The following is a 25,834-nucleotide window of genomic DNA, read 5'->3' as shown; positions in this document are numbered from 1 at the left end:
TTCGGCAGCTTATATGCATGTGTGTGAGCACCCCCGATGGGCTACCCGACCGATATCTGGCCTAAAGTTGGACAGATCTTGATTGCGCAGGTTTGATTTTCCTGCTGGATCCCGGACTGCATTGGCTCCTTTACGCGGTCCTTGGTCCAATGGCCCATATACCCACAGTTTTAATTTGATCGTTGGACCTTAGGTGGGCATATCGGGACTCCGGGAGCAGATCCACTCATTTGGCGACCTCGCCAAAAGAGCAGATCTTAATGTGTATGGCCACCTATAGAAGGCAGAGTTCCAGTGGCAGTATCTAATCTACAATCACCATTAAATGCTGCTGAGGTAACTGGATTTATTCATTTCTGTATTAGTACTGAAACAGGAAAAAAATATTAATGGGGAAATGTTAAAAGAATTTGCATAAGTAAGTCAAAAACTGTTAATATGTGTTATGTTACAAATTTAAATTAGAGCGTTACTTGGGCACAGAAACTGGGCACAAGTCCAAGAGCAGTAAAGGGCACAAGAGCACAGGGGTGTGCTTCCCTCTGCAGCAGCACCAGATCAAACATCTGTATGAATGCCACACACTGAGTGGGGCATTGTGGATGCTCCCTAATAGCTTTTTCATGGGGACATTTTATTACATAAAGTGCTCACTGGTGCAAACTACAAAATAGAATCTTTTTGTCTACTAGGATCACTAGATTCTAGATCACTGGTTCACAAAAGACATAAAATAGCACACAGTGACCCCTTCTTATACTCCATCTCCCAAAACTTTCATTAGTATCCAAACAGAGTAATGTCATAAAAATCAAGACATTTGCACTGAACCTAGTAACCCATGAAAAGAAATGTTTGCTTTCAATAAGGTGAGCTGTAAATTCAACTTGCTGTAAATTACCCAGTTTAAGGTTAAATGATCCTAGGTGCTTTTTCTCTCCTTAACACACTATTATATAAATATGAGTAGTGATGCTTATATAACATTTGAATATGTAGGCTAGCCGCTAAGCTATAGACCTCATTTATCCCATTGGCTCCATACTAACACATTTATATTTTCATAACCCCACATGATTATCATGCGATTGTATTATATAATCATGGTCATCTGCTGTTTTAAAGATAATCTCCCCTTTAATGTCCCATTAAAAGACAAGCTACTATCTTTTTGTTTAGTCTTTTTGTGTTCCTGGGTGCCATGTTCTGATCTACTGCTTTGGACCTTAATGGTATTAAAAGTCTTCCAACCCTATATTCAGCCTCTGATGTTGGTAACCTCTGCAGTCGTAGCTCCAACAGTTTCTGTTCAGAACCTTGTCTGCATGTTTACTCTAATTCATTAGGACCTGGCTGAAGTCTAGAATGGAAATAGAGTTTAAAAGTAATTAGATCAATTTGGCCATAAAATTACAAATTAACCATACAACTGAGTTTGTTAAAGAAAACAGCTGGTGCTAAAATACTTAGGGCTGTAAAATCTTCAGGCCATGGATAGATGGACAGATTGACAATTATTACTACATTTTTTTTTCTGTTACAGGACATAATGACTATATGTGCCCTGCAACCAATCAGTGCACCATAGACAAGAACAGAAGAAAAAGCTGCCAAGCCTGCCGACTGAGAAAATGCTATGAAGTGGGCATGATGAAAGGGGGTATGTACAAAGACCATTGAAAAATAACCTTGATGAGCATGAATATCTGTTCTGTTGCCTATGAAGGCTTGTGACCTGCATGCTCCCTCCATTCAGCTGAAACATTTAAATATAGCTAAGAAATAAACACAGCAATTTAGTTATTTTATGTCATTAGATGTCAATATAAATGTGCATGGAATAAACAAGGAAATGAAAAACATAACATTTGAGAAACATTGTAGGGATAACTTGTATTTTTGTAGACACTGACGTAATGTCAATGATGATAGTTGCATCAATTGCACCAGTAGCAAATCTGTTCCTTTTTGCTTCACCAAAAAATTAGCAAAACTGATAAAAAAATTCACGAACAGCGAAACATTTTCAAAATACGGCTACCACATGACTTTCTTGACATGTGCTATCTGTCTGCGACTTTTTTGATGCAACTGCAACTTATTTGACGCAAAATTTCCTTACTTGGCGAATTTTTGTACCAGCAAATTTTTGCTGCAGTTTCACGAAAATATTTGCCAATGGCGAAATGAATTTCGCAGTGAATCCAATGCCTGCTGAAAAAAAACGCTCATCACATATACATACATTAAGACTTTTAGGGGTCTATTCATGGAACACTGAGATATAATAAAGTCAAAAACTATTCCTTCAGTGTTTTTGCAATAAAGTTATAAAATAATGCAAATATTAACTTATGAACTCATGGATTTGACACCTTTTTTATGTTTGCAATTAGCTATTTTTTATGCATAAATCTATATAGAGGGGAATTTTAAAGCGGACCTGTCACCCTAAGAAATAAGTCCAAATTATTTTCTATATTGTTAGTTGAGCAAAATAAACTTTACTTACTCTATATAAATAATATAAACCTTGTTTCCTTCCGTCTTGGAATTAATCAAAGCAAGCAGGCAGGCAGGCACCATTTTGTGGACACTGTTATTAAGGCAAGCTTTGTATCATGCCAAAATCTTGTTTATGTGCCAGAATGGGGGACCCGATGCCCAGGCCCATGCAGTGGCTACACAATTAGATGGTGAGGAGGGAGGGGAGAAGTGAGATGTGCAGTGACATCTAGGAAGTGCTGAATGGAAAGCTAAAGTTATTGTCTGCCCCGCCTCTATGCCTAAGGCATAGAGGTGGGGCAAGCAATATATGATTGACAGCTGTAATTTTTAAATGCCTTTATAATGGGTTTGGGTGTGTTAATATAAAAATGAATTTGGGTTTCATGTTTAATTTGAACAGGACTTTTATTATTCAGATTTTCATGTCTGGGTGACAGGTCCACTTTAAAAAGGTTCAACAAAAATACATTCAAACTGACTTTTCAGTCTACCACTTTCAACTTTACATATACATATTTTAGTTGTGGGTGTTATTAGGTTTATAATGTACAGGGGTACATCATAAACCTAATAACACTCACAACTAAAATATGTACAGTATATGTATGACTCCCCTTATCTCTGTACAAAATTTGCAGTTTTCAATATACAGTTTGTAAGTATTTATTAGCCCCAATTTACTTATTTATCTGTTTATTGATGATTTCAGCAAAGTCAATAGGAGGCAGCTTCTCTTGCATACCTACTGGCTGAAATATGCCAGTAGAGACACTGCCCAATCTACCATTAGCTTAAGGTCCCCATACACGGTCCACATACACATACTGCACCCGATATCCCCACCTATGGGTGGGCGATATTGGGGAGTGTGTATTTAAAAAAAAATTCGATCGATTGGCCCTGGGGCCAAACGATCGAATTATATTGGCAGCAATGGGGCAGTCGGTTCGGGGACCGCATCAACGAGCCGATTCGGTCCCCAATCCGACTGAATTTTCTCACCTGGCCGATCAATATCTGGCCAATTTCAGGCCAGATATCGGTCGGCCAGGCCCCTCGTTTCTGCCCCTACACGGGCAGATAAGCTGCCGAAGCGGTCCAAGGGACCGATATCGGCAGCTACAATCTGCCTGTGTATGGGGACCTTTAGTATCTAAATATTTACAGTAATCTAATATTTACTGGGGCATATTTATTATAGTGTGTAAGCCAACATCACCGATAATGTTGTCCATAGTAACCAATAAGCAATTAGATTTTAACAGTCACCTAGTAGAAGACAAAAGCTAAGATCTGACTGGACACATTAATACACACTAATAAATATATTTTAATGTTTTTTAGCAGACTAGCTTGCCATACACACACTAATCAACCGTGTGTAGGCTTCAAATTATTGTCCTAATTATTTTCTTACAATGGTGATCAGCTGTTTAGTTCAGACAGGTTAGAAAATTTCGGTGGGATAACGATAAAATCTGTGCATGTACCTGACAATATCCTTGGGGACTTACAATGCATTTCTAGGAAGTCATTTTCATACGACTGGTGTCTTCCAACTATTTCATGTTCAGAACATCCTCTGATTTGCTTTATCCTACAATTTCAATCAGAATGTTAGTTTCAGATCTTGTATGGCCACCTTTAAGGTAAACTCATTCAAATAATGGAAAGATCCCTTATCTGGAAAAAAAACCGGTCCCAAACAAAATAAAACCAAAATACATGTAGCTTAAAACATGCAGAACCAACATGGAGTTAAAACAAACAATCTTTAAAAGGCAAAAGAAACATTCCAAACATATATATATTAGCCAAAGTTATGCACTAATAGGGTTTTTTTTTACCAATAATAAACTCTTTAGTTGTAGATGTTTCCCCCCAGGGAATGTGCAGGAAGTTTCTGCTATATTGAAAATGTTGGGAAAGTGCAAAAATCTTTTAATAAGCACATAAACCTAATCTTACAAGGGCTTTGCTGAAATATACTGTCTTCAGCTTTCATGTGTCATGTTCAAGATAATCTTCCCAATGAGCCTGACAGCTCTCTAGCTTGATGAATGCATAAATGTAGACCAGTGGCTCATCTACTTGGCTAGGGCCTGATAAGACGTTGCCAGCAATGTGTCTCCTACCAGAGCCAACCAAAATATTAGCTAGCATCTAAGTGGGGAGATGAACAGTTTTTCATTTATCATATAATAAAGCATGATAGATCTCACGTAATCCCACATCACCACCTAACTGAGGGAGGGAGGGAGCAAGTGGCACTGGTTCAAAATGCCAAGCCCTTGATGGGAGTTAACACTTGGCATTAGCATGTTCTTATCTAAATTTGCCTAAACTGCTTTGTGCTATGGCATTTACCTATGAATTACAGAGCAAAGCTATTATAGCTAAAAGCAGAAACGTACGCTTGTGTTTGCTAACTTGCATAAGAACATCGAATGTTTACTAACTAAATTATTTATACAATATTTTTGATGTTATAGGTCAAATAGGACATCAATAGGACATCAATATCTAAAGTTAAACAAAGGTTGTAAATACCTCGGTCTGCTGTTGATATGAGTTAAAGGAGAATGATTCATATAAAGGGAATAGAAACCCAAAATGTGGTCTAAAGAGAGGAAAATATAACTCTAAGCAACTTTCTAATATATGTTACATTTTTTAACATTTATTTTTTTAAGGTATTAAAGCTATTTGCAAATGTAATTGCAATTGAATGCCTTTGGTTTAAATTAATGTTTCTGTTTAAAAGTTTTTTTGCAACTTTGAATTGAGTAGAATAGTAGTATGCCTAAGGGATCTGTTATTCAGTATGTTGAGCAGACCATAATATGGAGCACCGTACCTAAAATCTACAATAACAATATAAAACATCAACATGGACTTATGTTGGGCTGGGTAACATAAAATAAGGCAGATACTACAAAGCAAAAAAGGTATTAAACATAAATAGTATATGTCTTTAATTAAATTTTATTTTATGGGGATTGGCACTGCTATTTTTGGAACTTTGGTTCCATATATTAATTCCAAAACGTGAAAACTGCATAAACACAAGAAAAAAGAAAAATACTCTGTGATCTGTCTAATAAATTACACTACTAGTTATATGTAGTAAAGGTTTGGTATTTTTTCTTGGCTGCTTTTGGTGACTGGGAAGAATTCCAGTCTCCAGGGAGAACAAGGCATTGTTGTGGATGTGACAGAGAAGGGCATAATATAAGACTTATTGCAGAGAAAGTCATACTTCACAGTGTTGGACCTTTTATCTCCAAAACAGTGTGTGCATATGACTGGAACTGCCCATTTTAGACAACTTGACCCTTGTTAGGTGTTAGGTGAAAAAAAATAATTCATAATGTGTATCTTTTTAATTTACGAGGATGTATATTTAAAATAGAACTCCATGAAACAGGGGGACAGTGGCCCATAGTGAGTGTTACCTTATACAAGTGATGGGTAAACCTGGTATACTGGTATAGTTTAAACCGATTCTTTAGGATTTACAGATAGCTGGTACAGTACGGAGTAGGGATGCACCTGATCCAGGATTCTGTTCGGTATTCGGACACAATTCTGCCTTTTCTTTTTAGAATCCAAATCCTAAAAACCATGTGACTTTTTGCCACACATACATGGAAGTTGAAAGTTTTTTGCCGCTCTGGGGGTTGGGCAAAATCCAAAAAAGTGGATTTGGTGCATCCCTGGTAGGGAGTACATGAGGTTCTGCATTACAGAGACATAACTGTCATTTTGTTACTTATCATGTAATCTACACATTTGCGCATGTATTTATTTTGAGTATATTTTTATGTGAAGGCCTAAAAATATCCTTTTTAAGAAAATAGATAGGCAGACCATGCCAAAAAACATTCTACTGAAATCACTCATTGACCGTATAGTGGAGGTCGCACTTGGCAAAACGTTCTTTTCTCCCTAGCTAGGTGAAGATATAGTTTTAGAAAAATAGCAGGCACCTCAATATAGCAGAGCAGGTCCTAAGGTTGTAATGGACTGATCTACGGTAGTGATGAGCGAATCTGTTCCGTTTCGCGTTGCAGAAAAATGTGCGAAATATCCGCAAAACAGCGAAAAATTCGTGAAATGGCGAAAATGTCATGCGCCAAAAAATTTTTTTTATTCTTTTGTCGCCCGCGGCTATTATTTTGTCGCACAGCTATTCTTTTGTCGCCCGCGGCTATTATTTCGCCGCGTGGCTATTCTTTTGACGCCCGCGACTATTCTTTTTTGACGCCGGCGACAATTTTTGGACGTGCGGCGAATTTTTCCGCCGGCGAATTTTTTCATCCGTTTTGCAAAACAATCCGCCAATGGCGAAACGCGGAAATTCACAGCGAATCCATGCCTGGCGAAACATTTCGCCCATCACTAATCTATGGTACAATACCCTGCCATTCACTGCCCCATGGTTAAAGGCCAGAAGAAAGTGATCATTGCCCCCTCAGAACATATAGTAAAATAAAAAGGAGGAGTGGTCCATCCATCCATAAAGGTAACATTGCCTCCAGGAAAAAACTGTTGGATGCAATCATATAATACTCATTCAGCACTGCTGTTCCATAATTGCACTTGTTAAGATTCTAGTGTTATTGCATTGGAAACCACTTAATTTCAAATGAAATAAAGAGCAACTTCAGAGCTGGCTGCTGCTAATAAGATCAATCTGTGTCCTTATAAGTACAGTGCAATCAAAGTCTAATACTTATTATCTGATAGTTTACCTGAAATTGGAAAGAAGAACAATCGCCTGAGTCTCGAAGCTTAATTTATAACCTTTAGCATTTTTCAATAGGCAATTATCATCGTTACATGCAACAAAAGAATAACAGCTGAGGTGAATGCATTTTACCATTTACAATGTTTTTATGACTAAATACATTGCATTTTTGTGCATTCTTGAAATTTTAGCCATGTTATAAATCTAAAAAAGCAAAATGATGCTTTTCTTGTTTTCAAGTGGCTCAACCTGGAACTTTTGACAGCCATGCTATTATGAGAAATAAACCAATTATCCTTTATCTTTAACAGTTTTTTTTTCATCCTAAAAGAAGAGATACTGTATCTTTGTCTGCTAAAAACACCTAGGCAGGTGTATGTGTATTGTTGGACATGTAGATAGAAAAACTCACCAGCACACCCTGGCTCCTCCAAAAAAACTTTCGCTTGGTGCACAGTATCAAGAGGGATCTGCACCCTCCAATCCAAATTCAAATAACATAGGTACTGGCATAGCAAGGCAGTTATCAGCAGGAAAAACCTGTGCATTTATTTAGTGCAACACAGTAACGTTTCGGGGTAAACCCCTTCGAGGTCTGACGAGGTCGAGGTCTGTGTTTTTCCTGCTCATAACTCTCTTGCTGTGCCAGTATCTATGTTGTTTGTTATTGGACATGTATACATTTACTACACAAATAGACATTAAAGCAGGAAAATGCCAAACAGATTATTTTATAAGGCTGGTTTCCTAGGTTTTGAGAAAGGGGATTAGGCAAAATGAGGTGGAATTTTATCACACTCATTCTTTGCCTTCGTCTTTTTTCCTGTGATTTTTTTTTTCTTTAAAAAAATCAAAAGTTTGCTGCCTGAAACCTGGTGAGCTTTTAATTTTTAATACTTCACAAGAGAAGAAAAGTCATTTTGGCATTTTACTGCACATTAGTGCCACCTAGAACACTATATTTATTCTGCAGAAAGCTTTACCATACCTGAGTAAAGAGTCCTAGAAGCTTTCTCTGTTTGTTTAATATAGCAGCTGCCATTTTAGCTTGGTCTTCATAGCTTCCTGCTGTAGCTCTAGCTGTTGGACCTCGGATTAAACATTCCTAAGGGAGGGGGGAGTGAGTTTTATGAATTCTTACGGGAGGGGGAGCAGGAGAGAGGAGAGAACTGCGCAGACTATTATTTTGGAAAACTTTTACATTAAAAAATAGAAATACTAAGACTAGAACCAATATGCAGTATAAAATGTGTGTCATATGCGTTTTAATTGGGATTCTTGTGATGCTGATTATTTAATTGTTGGGAGGAAACACATTGCATGCAATGGAACAGTCAATAGTAGAGACAAGGAACTTAGCAAAGGTTTTGGAACACTATTTTCATTGAATCTTTTAAAGAATAGAAAACAAGCATCTAAAATATAAAACAACAACATTGTGAAGCTTGTCTCTTTGTAAAACAATATGCTTATAACGTTTTGTGCTGTGTGTGTGCAGAAACCTTTATATCCAGTAAGTGCATATAAAATTCCTATAAAGGATGAACTTGAAAAAATGTTGATTCTTTCTGAACTTTAAAGAGGACTAATAAATCTTTATTTAAATCATAAAACCATCAAATTATTTTAATTGGGTATTTTATGTTTACTTACAATAATCCTAAAAGTAAGGCGCCACAGTTACAATATGTGTCCGTGGCTTGGCAGGAAAATTTATAAAAAATCTTATCACCGCTTTGATATGCTGCACATGTGTGCTGGGCAAAGCTTTACAGCTCAGGGCTTGACTGTTAGGAAGCAGCTCAAATGTTAAAGGCAATGTCATTATTTTGCGATTTTAATTTGTGACATAAAAAACATGCTGTTTATTTTAGTCTAAAATACAAGATGTAAAATATAAATGACTAAAGAGAAAAACAAAATAAAAGTGGGGGGGAAAATGGGATAATGTAACATCAGCAATTGCTTAAAATATAAGTAGATCATAGAAAACATGTCCGTAAACTGATTGGAGGAGTATAAATGCAATATGGCATTTTTAAATTGTGCTGCCAGAACAAACTGTCCTCGGTTTGATTCCAGCCAGGGCAGAGGGGGTGTGTGGTGGGGGTAAAGGGAAATAGGGGTGACAGAAGAGGTACCCACCCACTGTTGCACCCTAAGCAGGTGCCCCTTCTGCCTACCCCTAGTTTCAGCCTTGGATTGAGCAAATTTGAAACCTTTCCTATTGGTTCATTTCCAGTAAAGGATTAAATTAAACAATTTGCTGACTGGCAGAATTTTTTTGACTCCCTTGAATCCCTAATTTAATTCTTCTTAATTTTTCACCTACTAAGATGATTTTGCACAACTTTACAAAAACTAGCTGTATAAATAAGTAGACTACTTATAGTCAGGGTATGTAAAATTGAAGTTTCACTGTATACCTAATCAGTTAAAGTTGAGGATTGCATCTGCATTGCAGTGTAAATCAAAAGAAAATACTCACTACATAGTATTTAGTGTAACAGTAAATAGACTGAGACCAAAGGATTTATGTATGACACTCTTTGCCCAGGTGCAGTAGCCCTTAGCAACCAATCAGCAGGCAGCATTTAATGGTCACCTGTATAAAAGTAAACATCTAAATGTTTACTATTAGTTACTGGGCAAACATGGTGGAATATTTATCAAATTTGTGAGTGAATTTCAAGTTAAAAAAAAAAAATCAGAATTATTTGATTAAAATAGAGTCTATGGGAGTTGGGCTTCCTGTAATTTGAAAATTTCTGGATAATGAGTTTCTGGATAAGAGATCCCATACTTGTATAATCTACATATTACCAATCTGCAATTGATTTATATTTGTTATTTCATTCTTTTTTTAATTACTATTTCAAAATTTTCAAAGCAAATTTTCAATCTCCCCAGTTTAAAATCTGACTTCTTTTCTGGATCTCACCAGGCAGAGGCTAAAGGACTGTTAGATCATTAGGAGAAGGTCATACTTCTCCTAATCAGTCAGCTTTAATTTCCTTTTTTTCTGTAATAATTAATGATGAGTGAATCTGTCCCATTTTGTGAAACAGCAAAAAAACCTGCAAAAAACACATTGCCAATGCGTGTAAATTATGTTGTGCGTAACATTTGTTGTGCATTGATTTTAATGCTTTTTTTTCAAATTTTACACGCAGCAAATTACAAAATCATCCCAAAGCAAACCCAAGATTCCAATTTTTCTGGATAGCAGATATTACAATATACAATACAAGTATGGGATCCCTTATCCGGAAAACCCGTTATCCAGAAAGTTCCAAATTACGGAAAGGCCATCTCCCATAGACTCCATTATAAGCAAATAATTCCAATTGTGAAAAGTTATTTCCTTTTTCTCTGTAATAATAAAACAGTACCTTGTAGTTGATCCCAACTAAGATATAATTCATCTTTATTGGAGGCAAAACAATCCTATTGGGTTTATTCAATATGTAAATGATTTTTAGCAGATTTAAGTTATGGAGATCCAAATTACGGAATGATCCCTTAACCAGAAACCCCAGGTCCCGAGCATTCTGGATAACAGGTCCCATACCTGTACCAGTAATAAATGAATATTACATACAGTACAGCACAAAAGTAAACTGTTTTCTAGGTCTCAGAAATAAGTTTCCAGCTGTGTGAATGATAAAGAATCACAGACTATCAAGTTCAGCGGCTTTCTTTCCACAGTCTTTTTTCACCTAATATTTCTGTCATGCTTCAAATATAAGCTGCCAGGTACTTTTCATTTTGCAAGAAATAAATATGCTCAGTCAGCTTTGTTTACCTAATGAACTTGCCCTTTGCCCTTTTGTTCAGCAAGGATGAACACAATATTCTGCCTTCACATTTGGGTATTACCAGTGATTCAGTAGCAGAAAATTATAAATCTGGCCTGTTGCTGTTTATCTAAAATACTTACAAGCCCTTACTTGCCTTATCTGTGAGGGTGAGCAGTTCCAACTAGGTGTTGGGAAATAGGAATGTGAAAATATTTCATGGAAGCCCACATGACTTCAGCAGTATACCAATATACTATACAATATATAATTAATTATTTGCAATAGATCCGGTGTTGCTGGTCTTTTTTTCAATATTTAAACTCTTTTACCGTGCACCCGGGACAAGGATTGAAGCGGTGTGCCACCCCTGACTCGATATATATATAAACTGTAGTTCCATATAATTCATGCCAGATCATAATAAAATCAATGTTTTTTAGCTTTTTACATAAGCCGAACACAATCATAATTTACAAGCATATTACAGGTATGGGACCTGTTATCCAGAATGCTTGGGACCTGGGGTTTTCTGGATAAAGGGTGTTTCCTTAATTTAGGTCTTCATACCTCAGAAATGAGTGTACTTGACTCTCGTGTTTACCTTTATCCAATAAATGGACTTTTTCTATCTGTAGCTTAGACTAAGTTTCCTGAAAAATGGGAATCTAGGAAAATGGGAATCTGGACATGTAAACCCCACACACAAAAATGTAACCAGTGAACAGCCTTTTTGAAATCTTTAAATACCTGCCAACCTTTGTTTGTTCAAAGGTTAATAAAAAAAGGCTGCAGCACCCCCGTAATCACTTAGATTTCCTTCTCCTCCTCTAAACCACTTGGCTCCCTCCCTCAGGAATTTACTTTGGCTGTTGGCTCCTGGGCATGCTCAGTTCTTCCCAGCTCAGATTTCTAAACACACCCTCCAGTCTAGCAGCCAATGAAGAGGTGGCATTACTGGTTCCCCTAGAAACTCTGCTCTAGATGTCTGCTCCTATTTTTTTCTCCTAACCTCCTCTCCTGAGATTAGCTTAGCTATTACAGCGCTAAATCCAAGCAGAACGCTTTATCAAATTAAATTCTGCCTGTGTAAGCCTGCATTCTTGATAAAATGTACGCCAAATAGGGGTTTTTGTGCACGTATGCTCTTTGCAGATTGAAATGTAACTGGTGTCAAAGGGAAAATGGCCACCAGGTGGCAGATGGTGCTGGCAAACAGAGGGGATATATGCAGTACACATAATGCCATTTGGGTGGGGGGTGATGTGCCCAACATATGTATAGTACATTGTACTAAAATGTAGGCTTTACATGTCCTTTAAGTCTACTAAAAAATAATTTAAACATTAATTAAACCCAATAAGACTTTTTTTTGCATCAAATAAGGATTCATTATATCTTAGTTGGGATCAAGTACAAGGAACAGGTTTATTATTACAGAGAAAAAGGAATAATTTTTAAAAACTGAATTTTTTGGTTGAAAATGGAGTCTATGGAAAACCAATGGGTTTCCTGATAATGGATCCCATTCCTGTACAATAGAGATTTCAGTAGAAGCCTTACTATCCTTACCATTCCTGCTTTCCCAAGCAAACATATTAATGAACCATGCAGGCTGAAATTTATTTCATTATTCCTTTTTTTTAAAACTCCAGTTGCTGCCACAGCAGATCCAGTAAATTTTAGGCACAGGACAGAATAAACCCAGAACAATATACTTAAAGTAAAGCCCGAAAGGGAAAGCAAAATATAATAATACATATACTGAATACTTTAAATGAAAACATGTTTATTGTTATTGTTAAACAAATTAAAAATGTGTCTTATTGTAGTACAGGTATGGGATCCCTTATCCGGAAACCCGTTATCCAGAAAGCTCCGAATTACGGAAAGCCTGTCTCCCATAGACTCCATTTTAATCAAAAAATTCAGAATTTTAAAACTGATTTCCCTTTTCTCTGTAGTAATAAAACAGTACCTTGTAATTTATCCCAACTAAGATATAAATAATCCTTATTGGATGCAAAACAATCCTATTGGATTTAATTGCAGTTTTATTGATTCTTTGGTAGACTTAAGGTATGGAGATCCAAATTACGGAAAGACCCCTTATCCGGAATACCCTTGGTCCCGAGCATTCTGGATAATGGGTCCTATACCTGTATTTCTATTGGATCAACTTCATTTCCATGAATGTAAAAGCTGTACCGACAATATGGTCTCCTACTATAGGGAGGATAATTAGATGATAGCATCCACTGAACATTTTCCATTCGGGAAACTGAATATACTGTAAATGGGGTAAATATCAAAATGCTGCAAATCCTTCTGGACTCCTATTTTAATGTTGACAAACCTGCCTCCGGTGTGAAGAAAACCAACCAACATATTCCCATTTTCCCCTTTGTTTTATAAACTAAATTCAAATTTACACTTTACGTTTAAACCAAAACACAATTTTTTTTCTAAAATATTTATCAATATCCTTTGTATTAAGGTATTCGAAAGGATCGCAGGGGAGGACGTATGTTGAAACATAAGCGGCAGAAAGAAGAACAAGAGCAGAAAAATGATGTGACTCCATCAGAGATTAGGACAACGTCCATCTGGGTGAATCCTTCAGTGAAAAGCATGAAGCTGAGCCCAGTACTGTCGCTTACAGCTGAGCAGCTTATCAGTGCCTTGATGGAGGCGGAGCCACCTATAGTATATTCTGAGCATGACTCAACCAAACCACTCAGTGAAGCTTCCATGATGACTCTGCTTACAAACCTTGCTGATAAGGAGCTAGTACACATGATTAACTGGGCAAAGAGGGTGCCAGGTAGGAAAATACTATTATTCCATAGTATCTTAAATTATGATGTGGTTGCAAAATTGAGCTTTTTAAAAGTGAAGTGGGCTGATTCACTAAAGTGCGTTAATTTTTATTGCACGCTTTTTTGCGTTAAAATTGATGCGGAAATTAACGCGCGATTCGCTACAGTATTACCGCATGCGTTAATTTACGCACAACCGAATGCGTTAATTTTACTGCATTGCATTAATTAGCGCGCAGAAATAATACTAATGCATGATTCACAAACACTTAGATGCGCTAAATATCGCATTAGTCTGTGCAAAAATTAACATCTACTTGAGGCAGGCTGTAATTATAGAAAAGTACAGTTCATGAGCTTTTGGCAATAAAATATGGACTTTACAGTGTGATTTATTCAAGTCTGTGTTGGCCCTAGAGTGATGCAGCCTCCAGTTTGTGTTTTTTCGCACGCGGCAAATATTTGTACACGGTGCGTTGATTAGCGCACGTTCCATGAAATACCGCACAAAAATAGTCTTCATGACTAAAATAACGCAAGCAGTATCTCGCGTAAATTAACGCAAGTATGCTTTTAGTGAATCGTGCGTTAAGATGCGAAAAATTAGACGCGACAAAAATTTTAACGCACGTTTTAACGCACTTTAGTGAATCAGCCCTAAGGTATTTAACATTATCACAGCTTTAAGACTCTGTGGCCACTTGTAACATTTAGTAACAATGATGTGGAGTAAATTTCCTTTTTCTTTTAGGACTAGTGATGCTGCCATCACAAAACCTAAAATCCTAGGGGGGCATGACAATTTGTTAGGCACCCAGCTATTTCTTGCACAGGCTTACTTGTCAACACATTTATGGTAGAGAATTGCTACACTGCAAGGAATACCTATCAGATATCTTCTTTACATCCACAAATAAGTACCAGGGTAGACTGTGCCTAACAGTTAACTAGCACCCACTAATTTAGTTGTCCTTTACATCATAGGCTATGACAACCCTATGGCAAGCAGTAAGCACAGGGCTGGCCTGTTGCAGTAAATGATTCCAAAAATATAAACTTAAGGATAAGAACCAATAAAAAAGTGTTGTCAGGACATATTTACTAATATAAACTTAGAATTTACTGCATTACAGTAGCACACAATATCCAGTAAAGATAATAGCTAATTAAAAAGCTATACTATAAAAGCTAATTGCTCACTATTTCATGAAGTATATTCCCAATGTGGGAAAAGAAGACGGGAATTGGAGACTTTTGATGATGTGGGGAATAGGTGTTTGGTGCTGTCCAGGACTGGGGATCTACCTTATCAAATCTTACCAGAACACCAATAAAATGAATGACTAGTACCAAGCAGTCTTATAAACAGCTAATTCCCTTTATGGATTAATAAAATGATGACAGTTTGTGTAAAAGTTGAACTTTTCCACTTGTATATTAGCCATATTATTAGTATGTGATTATAGTGTTATTGCTAATGTTAAAAGGCTAGATATCATATGATATTTTGGTAAAATTTCATGTTAACAGTGTGCTAGTTTGGATTAATACTTTAGTCTCTGACTGAATGATCAAAAGTGCCCCTGTATGAGCAGTGAATCTCTTTTACATAATTATTAGTAAGTAGCTACACTACAAATTGTTGATTTAAACCAGATCCCATTAAATCAGAGCCTACAGAAGTGAATCAGACTAAAACATTATTTTGATCATTCTATGGAGATCCTTTTAACAAGTATAATTCAAGAAACCCATGAAGCACAATAATACACTATTCCACAAGTAATAACAAAAAGGTAGGGTTACATTATACTTATCCGCTGAAAATAGTTGACAGTATTTCACTTTCTACGAGACTGAAAGAATAAGATGGTTTTTATGTTCTACATAACCAATGCCTTGTATAAATATTCAGAAATCAGTGATGCATTTAATGGGAACACAAAGAAAAGTACAGACTGAAAAGGTAGGTGGTAAGAAGAAGTATAAACATGGAAATATATGTACAAAACAATATAGTCACAAAACAGATGTAACTCAAATCCAGAGTAGGATGCAAATGTAATGTTTATAATGTAAGAGCTGAACAAAAGAATGATGACCTAATCATCGACACATTGATATTCAGTGTTGGATGGATGAACATAAGTGCCAGTTGCAAATAAAATTCATAGAACACCATAGAAGTTGACATTAAAAGACTCCATATTCTAACATAATTGTCCATGCTATATAGAGACACTTATATTTGAATAAAAATGGGTAATGAAAGAATGCTGATACATGCCTTGGCCACCTACAAAGACCTATAGAGCAGAATTCTGTGAAATATATTGATCTGATCCAGTGTCAGGCTTACAGGGCCTAGGCATAATTAGCAATGGAGAGTATTTGTATTGTATTGTATTTTAATTTCAGGCGTTTATTGATTTAAGATTTAAATTTCACAACACCAATACATTCAAGGCATAATATACTTCCATAGGTTACAGTATTGAGTACTTAACAACAATATCATACATTTTAATAACAAGTGTCGGTGTAAGACCAGGTTGATATAAGTTAGCTGCATGACATATATTTATTTACATTTTTTCGATCTGGACCTTTCATACAATATATTTCTAAAGGACATGTAAACCCTACATTTTCCAACCATGCATATAAGTTGGGCACATCTCCCCTACCCAAACCATACCATTTGTACTGCATATATCCCTCTCCATTTACCAACACCATTTTCCTAAAACAAGTAGTAGCTTTCATCCTGCATCATTAGTGACATTTACATTTGCAAACAGCACATACACAATCTAAAGTTTTTGCAACAAAGCATGCAGGCTTACACAGGCACAACTCCTTTTGATAAAAAAGTTCTGCTTGGATTGAGCACTGTAATGGTTAAGTTAAGCTCGGGACAGGAGATTAGGAGAAAAAACATGTTTCTCCAGCAGAGTGCACAGCTAGAGCGAGCTAGATTAAAGTTTCTATGGAATCCAGCAATACCATCTCTTCATTGGCCGTTAAACTAGAGGGTGTGTTTAGTAACCTGAGTTGATAAGAACTGAGCATGCTCAGTATCCAACAGCCAAAGTAAATTCCTAAAGGAAGGGGCTGAATGGGTTAAAGGAGGAGAATCAGTTCTAAGTGATTAAGGGGGTACTGCAGCCTTACTATTAACCTTTGAACAACAAGAGTGGCAGGTGTTTAAAGATTTCAAAGATGCTGTTCATTAATTACATTTTCCTTCCTGGGGTTTACATGTCCTTTAATAATTTTTAATATCTAATATTTGTGAGTTTACAAACTCGAATAAACCTTGAAAAAATTAGAAAATCTCAATTTGAAAATACGACTTAGCTTTGCCTAGGGCAACTCCCATTGACTTCTACATAAACTCACAAGCTTTTAGGTGCGGAAGTTTTACATTCAGTTTTTAAACCATAATTCAAATTATGTGAATTTTAGGGCTAAAAAAACTCGAACCGTGAAAAAAATCAAACTTGAGTGTTGATAAATCTTCCCTTTAGAGTTCTATGTCTGGTGATAGCACTGTATGATGAGCAACTGGAATTAGCAATGTTTAACCAGCTGAGATGATTTCCAATCTAGCTAAGTTGTAGATGAAACATATAGTAAATCCTAAATAAGATTCACATTTGGTGTATTACATTAATATTACATTGGAGTAAGGTAATAATCTCTCTTTGTATCTGGGCATGAAATAAATTCAAATTATGATGAATGCAGCCAACTATAAAATCAGTCAGTACCAGGTACCCAAAGATCTTTTGGTTGCCTCACAAATATTTCTGTTTCTCTCTTCTCTTACAACCTGGCTTTATCAAAGTTATTCTGTTTGTTTCCTTGTGGAATTAATGGGATATATAAATATATACATTGAAGAAACAATACATAAAGATTTGTCTATTAGTCCTGTTATATTTTGACCCATACAACTACATTCGATTTGAGGATGTGATCTATAGATCCAACCCAATCCTACAAAATTTCCCATTTAATTTAGCTCTTGATTTTTTTCTCGTTTAAAAATGTGTCCATGCTTGATGCTACAGCACTATTATCTAGGCCAGGTGTCCCCAACCTTTTTTACTCGGGAGCCACAGTCAAATGTAAAAAGTCTTGGAGAGCAACACACGCATCATAAAAGTTCATAGAGGTGCCAAATAAGGGCTAAGATTGGCTATTAGGCAGCCTCTATGCACACTACCAGCTTACAGGGGGCTTTATTTGGTAGTAAATCTTGTTTTTATTCAACTAAAACTTGCCACCAAATCAGAAATTCAAAAAATAAGCACCTACTTTGAGGCCAGTGGGAGCAACATCCAAGGGGTTGGGGAGCAACATGTTACTCCTTAGCCACTGGTTGGGAATCACTGGTCTAGGCTATAATAATGAATAATAATAATAATGAACACAGCATTTGCTTTCTTATACTAAAACTGTGGATGAGAATTGTGTCAAAGAATTGGGGAGACTGATTTACTAAGTTTCAGGGTTGCAAAAGAAACGTGATTGCGTCATTTTTATTCCTTGAGCACTAGCTTATGTAAAGGCGTAGGTCAAGTTAACTTTTGGAATGTTATAGTATTGCAGAAGAAAAGTCACACACAAGCATAAATCACACTGTCCTCTTTATTTTCAATGGGGCTGAAAATCTTAAATGCTTTAATAAATTGGGAAATATAAATAAAGAAGTTAGAGACAATTCCCAGTGACTTCTGTAGAACATTGCCCCACTTTTACTTGCCAAGTTTTTTCTGGGGCATTCTGGATAACAGTTCCCATACCTGTAGTAATTATTGATTAAGCCATTTATTTAGTAGAAGTTTTTCTCATACCACAGGGCTGCAAATATAGTCTCTTGCTTATTGATACATCTGCATGATTTTGAAGCTAGAGGAGTATAGTTTATTTCACTCTGTCTCAATGGGAATATGTTTAATAAGAGCTTAAGCTTTGCCAGAGGGAAACATATTCAGCCTGTAAATTATATTTCAGTTCCAGCAGCACACCCCTCACTAACATCTTCTACTGGCTTTCCAGACCGTAACTCTCCCACACAGCAACTTGCATCCTCTTGTGATGCACTACTCGAAGGAAATTGCTGTAATTAATTTCAGGGTCTCTATTCCTTTGATGTGACAAAAACGAACATTTTGTCAAAAAAGTGCCAGCTGCCTTATATTCCACATAGTTATGTATAGCCTGTAAGGCAGGAAATAGGGAGATTCATCTTTTTAATTACTTACCCAAGGATTGTGCTGATGAACTTACTAGTTGCCTTAATTGATTGCTATATATATATATATATATATATATAAAATAGAAAAGAAAAACCAAACAATCTAATGAACAGAAATAATTTATATCTTCTGAAAATTATTTTTGGTGCATTGCTAGAAAAAGTCATAATTAGTTTTTCAAATGAAAGCCATGTAAAATGTTTACAGGTGTCTTTGTCAGACATTCATTTTATTTTCTACTGGCTGAATTCAATGACCAGACCTTGAACTCCTTGGGCTGCTTCAGTCTTTGGGTACAGCACATTATGTTCTGGAAAGTTTCTATTTGTAGACATGAAGCTGTGTTATTCTTCAAGTTAATTTTTCCACTTTAATTTCCCAGTACGTTAACAAACAAGCTGCTGTTTAGATGTTCTATATATCTATATTAGATTGAGTTTGGTTTGTGTAGGCTGTGCTAGTGAGTTTAAAAGCAGAATTATACTGAAATTACCACTGCTGGAAGAACTGCTTTATTATTATATGGATTTTTTTCACCATAAATCTAATTGCTTCAAACATTTATTTTCAATAAATAACAAATAACAAAAATAAACCCAATTTCCAACATATTGATGTACTTCCGCGCTTGGCCCTTGAGTGAAGTGCATAGGAATGCTTAATGCTTGAACATATTAAAAGTTCATTCATTGTTATTTTCTTTATTTTTGCTTGTCTTGATTAGAAAAGTTATTTTCGTGTCTCCTATTAAGTCTACCTTGAACAAAATGTACATGTATATGTTTTAGTTTAAATCATTTCACATTTCTTGCTGTAGGGCTCTTGGTGTTGGTAGGTTGTCTGCAATCTGTTATCTGCAATTATTATGAAAGGAAATTGTATCATTCCAATGTAAGGTTATGCCCTATATATACAGTAGCAGTAGCATTAGAAATCTGTTTGTATTAAGGATAGTGATGGAAGTACTGAAATAGGCACAAAATGCATCAGGCCATTTCTTGACAGGTCTAAAAAAAAGACTGCATTCTGTAATTTTGTGACTAAAATGTATATATACTTCGAAAACTTTATTGCCTGCATTATTACTACCTGGCCTTATCTGTAGCTTATTGTACTGCCACAAACTTTTTGGCCTGGCTGCAAAGGGCCACCGAAGAGATCTTTGCCCTGGGCCCACTGATACCTGAAAGTGACTTTAACTAGACTTCCCACTATTTTGGCTAAAACTTCCTGAAGGACCAACCCCATGGATTGTTTAGAGTTCACAATTTGTGAACCAATGTTTTAGGCTTCTGATAAAAGCTATGCAGCCATCTTCTCATAAATGAAAACCAATGCAGCTGGACATGGACCAGTCCAAATTAATTTACCCTTCAATTAATAGCTTAAGGTTTAAACCTGGTTTTACTTTTGCAACGTAGAAAGTAAGGAGACACTTAGTGGCTAGTGGTAATGTACATTCATTTCAAGATATATCCACTCATCTATCTTTAACAAGTGATTTCTATCTCATTCATTTTTGTGCTTATGAGAAAGTACAGTATTTGAATATAAATACCTGCAGGCCATGCTCAGTACATGATGGAGGTAAACAAATTCTTCTATTTAATTTTTACACTCAGAAACATAGAATGCACCATCTGGTCGATAAACATTTGTCTTATTATACAGGAAAAATATCACTTAAGCACCGACAAGTTAGTTTGAGAAGGTATTCAGATCAATAAAGCATTTCTTTTTTATAGCAGTTAAAGTGAACAGGCAGACTCCTTTTCAGCTTAGATCAACTCAGTAATAATGTTATGCAGGCTTGTTTCTGAATAGAATATGTACAGAATAGAGACGTTATAATTCCAGTATGAAATAAAATATTTTTGAAAAATTTCCACCAAATTTTTCTTTAGTCTCTAATATTTTTTTCTTACCTTACATTTATAGGCCTACAATGTCATATTTGAAAGTTAATTTTCCCTATACCCATTTTAGTAACTTTCTCTTGCTTGAGGACCATTGGGTTTTGTCACGCTATAAATGAAACTTACTCAGACCTTAGGGTTAATATTGAATGACCTGCCTCCCAACAATTATCTGGCATCCAATGTTACTCCCATAAGTCCATTTTGTTATGGAATTTAATTTACATTATTGGAATACGGTATTTCATTACACTGCTGATCACTGTATATTCTTACAACGGAAAGTCAAGTGTGAAAATCAATCTCTGTTTAATACTGTCCTTTGTCTCTAGGGTTTGTGGACTTAACACTCCATGACCAGGTGCACCTTCTGGAATGTGCTTGGCTGGAGATCCTTATGGTCGGTTTAATCTGGAGATCTGTGGAACATCCAGGCAAACTTTCATTTGCACCAAATCTGTTACTGGACAGGTCTGTATTTTTATTTTAATTTTCTGTCTTATATGGGGTACATAATATGGTATCTATAGGCCCTGGGATTTACTGGATAAGGGACTTTTTTCTATAACTTGGATCACCATACCTTAGGTCTTTTAATAAAAAAAGATTTTAACTATTTAAATGAGCAAAATTAGATTGTATTGCCACCAATATGGGTTCATGCAGTTTAGTTACCATCAATAACATAAGAAAAAGAAAACAAAATATAATTATATGCTTAAAATCAGCTGTATTGTAGATGGCCTTCCTGTAATTTGGTGCTTTCTGTATTAGTTTGGTTTCTGAAGAAGAGCTCACATAACTGTACTAGAAAAATTTAATTTTTTAATTGTAACATAAGACCATTGTTTTTGAAGTCCCAAGGGCTGCTGAATGTACTGTAAATTATTTTGCCATATCAAAAACTATTTCACCTTATTTTCTTTCTTTCATATATACATCTGGGGTTTAGTTCTTTTGAGCATGAATCTCACTGAATTGGAAAACACGACATAAAAAATTACATGGTCATTGAAGCAAACAATTTATTCAGAGGTCTTCATTTGGAGGTATTTTAGCAAAGCACGGGAGGCAAACTGGAACCTAATTTTACTTAATTACTACTATCGTTGACTGTGGAAAAATTTCTACTTTATACATTATTGCAAAATGGCCCTAATTTACACTTTTTTACATTTATCCCAAGGGAAATTGCCTTAGGAATTCAATTGGAGGCCTGTGCCTCCTGCATTTCCAGCAACCCCTCTTCACTAACTTCTAAAGTGGAGAAAGTTTTATTGTGGTACAATGTGTATATTTGACCCTCAGATGTGGTTATTGTAATGTAATATCCATATGTAAATAATGGCAACTAGAGGAAGCTAGAGAGCAGAAAACCCTGTAGGAAAGACTAGGAAAGAAATGGGCCCAAAAAGGTATAAAAGGAGAAAAAAAAACTAGAAGGTATAAAAACTGGTATCCAAGTCAGAAAAATTATCACAGGATATAGTGGATAAGTTTGCTGAGGGGGGAGCTGTTATAGATTGAATTAGTTACTTGCCTGCCATAAAAGTAAGTGTTAGACAAACCAGTAAAAAGGGAAGCTTAATGGGAAGCTTGAGAGGGATTAGTACCCTTGGGGGTACTCTGCCAGTTAGTGCCATAATGGAAGTCACAAGGTAGGAGGATGACTTTGGTATGGCAGAATGCCCTGTGAAGGATGTTTGGATACTTACATGTAAAGCACCTAACAAGGCTGGTTCTGACCCAAAAATTGGATGTGTTGTGTTTTCCCCAAGAGTAATGTCCTGGAGGTAAAAGGGGAGATGGGACATTAGAAAGGTGTTGATTAAAAAATGATTATATTCATAAAGGACTGTGCTGTGTTCTGGTGAGTAATGTTATACCTTCTCCAAACTCAGGTGTTACAAAAAGACACCTTGGTAGATGTGTGTGACTTGAGGTGCTGAATACCTCAATTATTCTGATTGAGCGCTCTTAGCTCTACTTATCCTCCACTGTGCATGAAGGTATAGATGGAAGGTTTTTTAAAAGTGCTAATGTACACTGCTACTGCTCCCTTCAACATGGGACTATAGCTTAAACATTAAACCTAAGGTTAATTAGTAACAATAATAATAATATTAATAAAAAGAAAGTTTTTACACAAGATTGAATTAAGCACATAGAAAGGAGAAATACATTTTATCTGTATCTTGCAGAATATGAAGTCAGGAAACAGTGTAAAATGATAAGGTATAGAGCATGCAATGGTTATTTGGAAGGTGATTAAAGCAGATGGGCAAATTTTCTTTCTATGTATTGAACCTTCTGCTTCAGAAGACCAGAGAGTTCTTTGTCCTTGCCATCACACAAGTATTTCTTTTAACCAATGCATTTAGGTTTGAGTGTCTCCGATTTTTTCCTTTTTAATACACTTTGTCCTTTCTGATAAGCCACCTCAAGGCGTTTCTTTTTTTCATCTTTGAAAGCTACCTCATTTAGGCTTTTAGTTTTTTACTTCTGTATTCTTCTTGATATATTTAAGTGCTTTTATTAGAGAACTCTGCACCTCTTGCTCCTTAAAGTACTTTGTTTACTGATATAAGCAGCTATGATTACCAGAAAAACATTCTGGAAAAGCCAAGTAAGAATGTGAAAACTGTGCTAGTTTCCAAGGAAGGAAAAAATAGATATACATTGGGCTAACCTTTCCATCACAGCCTTAGAAGAGGGCAGTGGTAAACTTTTTCCAAAGGCCGTACTGTTTACAGAAATGTATTTGGGAGGTTGGAAGCTATTGTAATAACATGAGCAAATGGATAGTGGTCTGTGGGTTAAATATTAGAAAATAATAATAAAAAAAAACAATTGAAAATAGAGAATACATTTAAGCAATGAGCCACCATTTCACCGGTCACATTTTTTTAGCCATCACAACTGGTTATTGTTACTCCATCAAGCTGGATATTTTATATGCACACAGAATGCAAAAGGAGCTGGAAAATTGCCTCTTTAACTGATCTGGTGCATCTGAAATTAAGGTGAACTCCATATTAGTTATTGTGGGTTACTGAACTGGAGCAAACTTACACTTCTCATGAGTATTCATTTGTGTTATTTTGTTTGTTTAAACTTTCATTTCTTTTATATTTACTGTATTTTTCATTAGTGAGGACATCCTAAATGCATGGTAGATTTATCATGCTTTTATAACATGCCTGTTGGGAAATGCTTTCAAATAACACAGGAAAAGACAAAGTGGTTTAGGTGTTGTAAAAACATTCAATACTGCTAGAATAACTGATGTCTATTATTTCAAAATAAATTCTATAGTTTTTTAAGCAGAAAGGTTGGTCACAGCAGGTGAACTATAACAAAGAACTCAAAGCAAAATACATACCCCCTGCCTGAACCTTCTTTCTAAATGGACAATTAACAGACTGGGAAAAGAACTTTTCTCACCTTTCAACACTATATTCCAAAGTAAAATAAAGAGCAGTGTTGTGTTTTTACAGTCTTATTATAAACTTTGTGGGTAAAGCCAATTTTCCATGATGGTCAAGTCTATCGCATAAATTAACCTTGTTCTGAGACAAGTCAAGCCAAGCCAGATGCGGTTCCAAAGGCACCTTTTCCAGCAACCTCTATGAATTTAATGAAATTCCAAGTGGTCATGCTTTCTTACTATTGTAAGAAATGTAGAAATAACCCCGCTATATTTTTAGGTTTTGGGATTGCATAGGGACCTACAGATATATTTACTATTAGCCTTATATTTCAGGGAATAGGGTGGACACCACACAAAACTAGAACAATGCAGTATCCCTCATTTTTTGCAGCAATACGGAGGTAAAGGGACATTTAGGATAGGATGGAGTTCAAGCTGACTATAGAACCTATAACAGATTAGTATCCTGGACCTGGTTTATAATAGTGTTCCAGAAACCTTCTCCAGGCTTACTATATATAAAACTTAGGGGGAGATTTACTAATCCACAAACGGACCAAAAGCGGTCCGAAAATCATTTTTCGTAATGATCTTTTTTTTAACTTTTTCGTCGCCGTCACGAATTTGTTGTATATTTTTTCGCGACTTTTTCATTGCCGTCGTGAAAAAATCGTATTTTGCAACGAGTACGAGAGTTTCTGATTCATTCAAGCTTCGGTACCGTGACTTTCCTTGAGCCAGGTTGGAGCTGCACATTGCTCCCAAAATGATGCAAAGTCGGAAAGGTTTTTCCGCCATTCACGATCATTCAATACGAAAAAGTTGCAACAGCGACAAAATAGTCGCGCAAAATACGAAAAAATTGCGGCGGCGACGAAAAAGTCGCAAAAGTTGGATTTAGCATTTATTAGCAGTAGTGTATTGGTGTATTGGTTTGTACTCCCAGAAGGAAAAACCATGGAGAACAAAGAGTTGTCCCTCCTTTCCAGGGCAGCACTGCCTATAACAGGGCTGAAAACAGACACAGCACATGGCTTGGCAGACCCCTAGCTTGTGTGTCATTCAGAATACTCAAGCCAGCAGAGGTGTATGCAGTGCACTGTGGAACCCTGTACTTACAGCGGGCTTATTGTATTGTATTAAGTGAAACTAGCAATGTGAATATTATTTGTATTTATAAATACAAACATTTCTCGACACTTCTTAAAATTAGTGCAGGTATCGGAGAACACCTCCCTGGTGTTTATCCTTAATTGGCAAAACCCAACAAAACACTTTTCACTTACAGTTCTAATGAAAGAAGCTAAGAAATAAGTATTAATATAGAAATCTAGAATTCCATGCATT

General features: G+C 36.1%; 1 protein-coding gene across 1 annotated transcript in view; it reads left to right on the top strand.

Moving 5' to 3' along the window:
* esr1 (estrogen receptor 1) overlaps positions 1–25,834 on the top strand; it is a gene marked incomplete at its 5' end in the record, with an annotated part of 78,689 nt that overhangs the window by 41,449 nt on the left and 11,406 nt on the right. Inside the window, 3 exon segments of the mRNA NM_203535.1 lie at positions 1,544–1,660; positions 13,553–13,879; positions 21,390–21,528. Coding sequence (NP_988866.1) covers positions 1,544–1,660; positions 13,553–13,879; positions 21,390–21,528 — 583 coding nt within the window.

This window comes from Xenopus tropicalis, chromosome 5 (assembly GCF_000004195.4).
Source record: "Xenopus tropicalis strain Nigerian chromosome 5, UCB_Xtro_10.0, whole genome shotgun sequence".
Classification (NCBI taxonomy): domain Eukaryota; kingdom Metazoa; phylum Chordata; class Amphibia; order Anura; family Pipidae; genus Xenopus; species Xenopus tropicalis.
The sequence above is the reverse complement of the archived record's forward strand: the minus strand, read 5'-3'. Positions and strand labels throughout refer to the sequence as shown.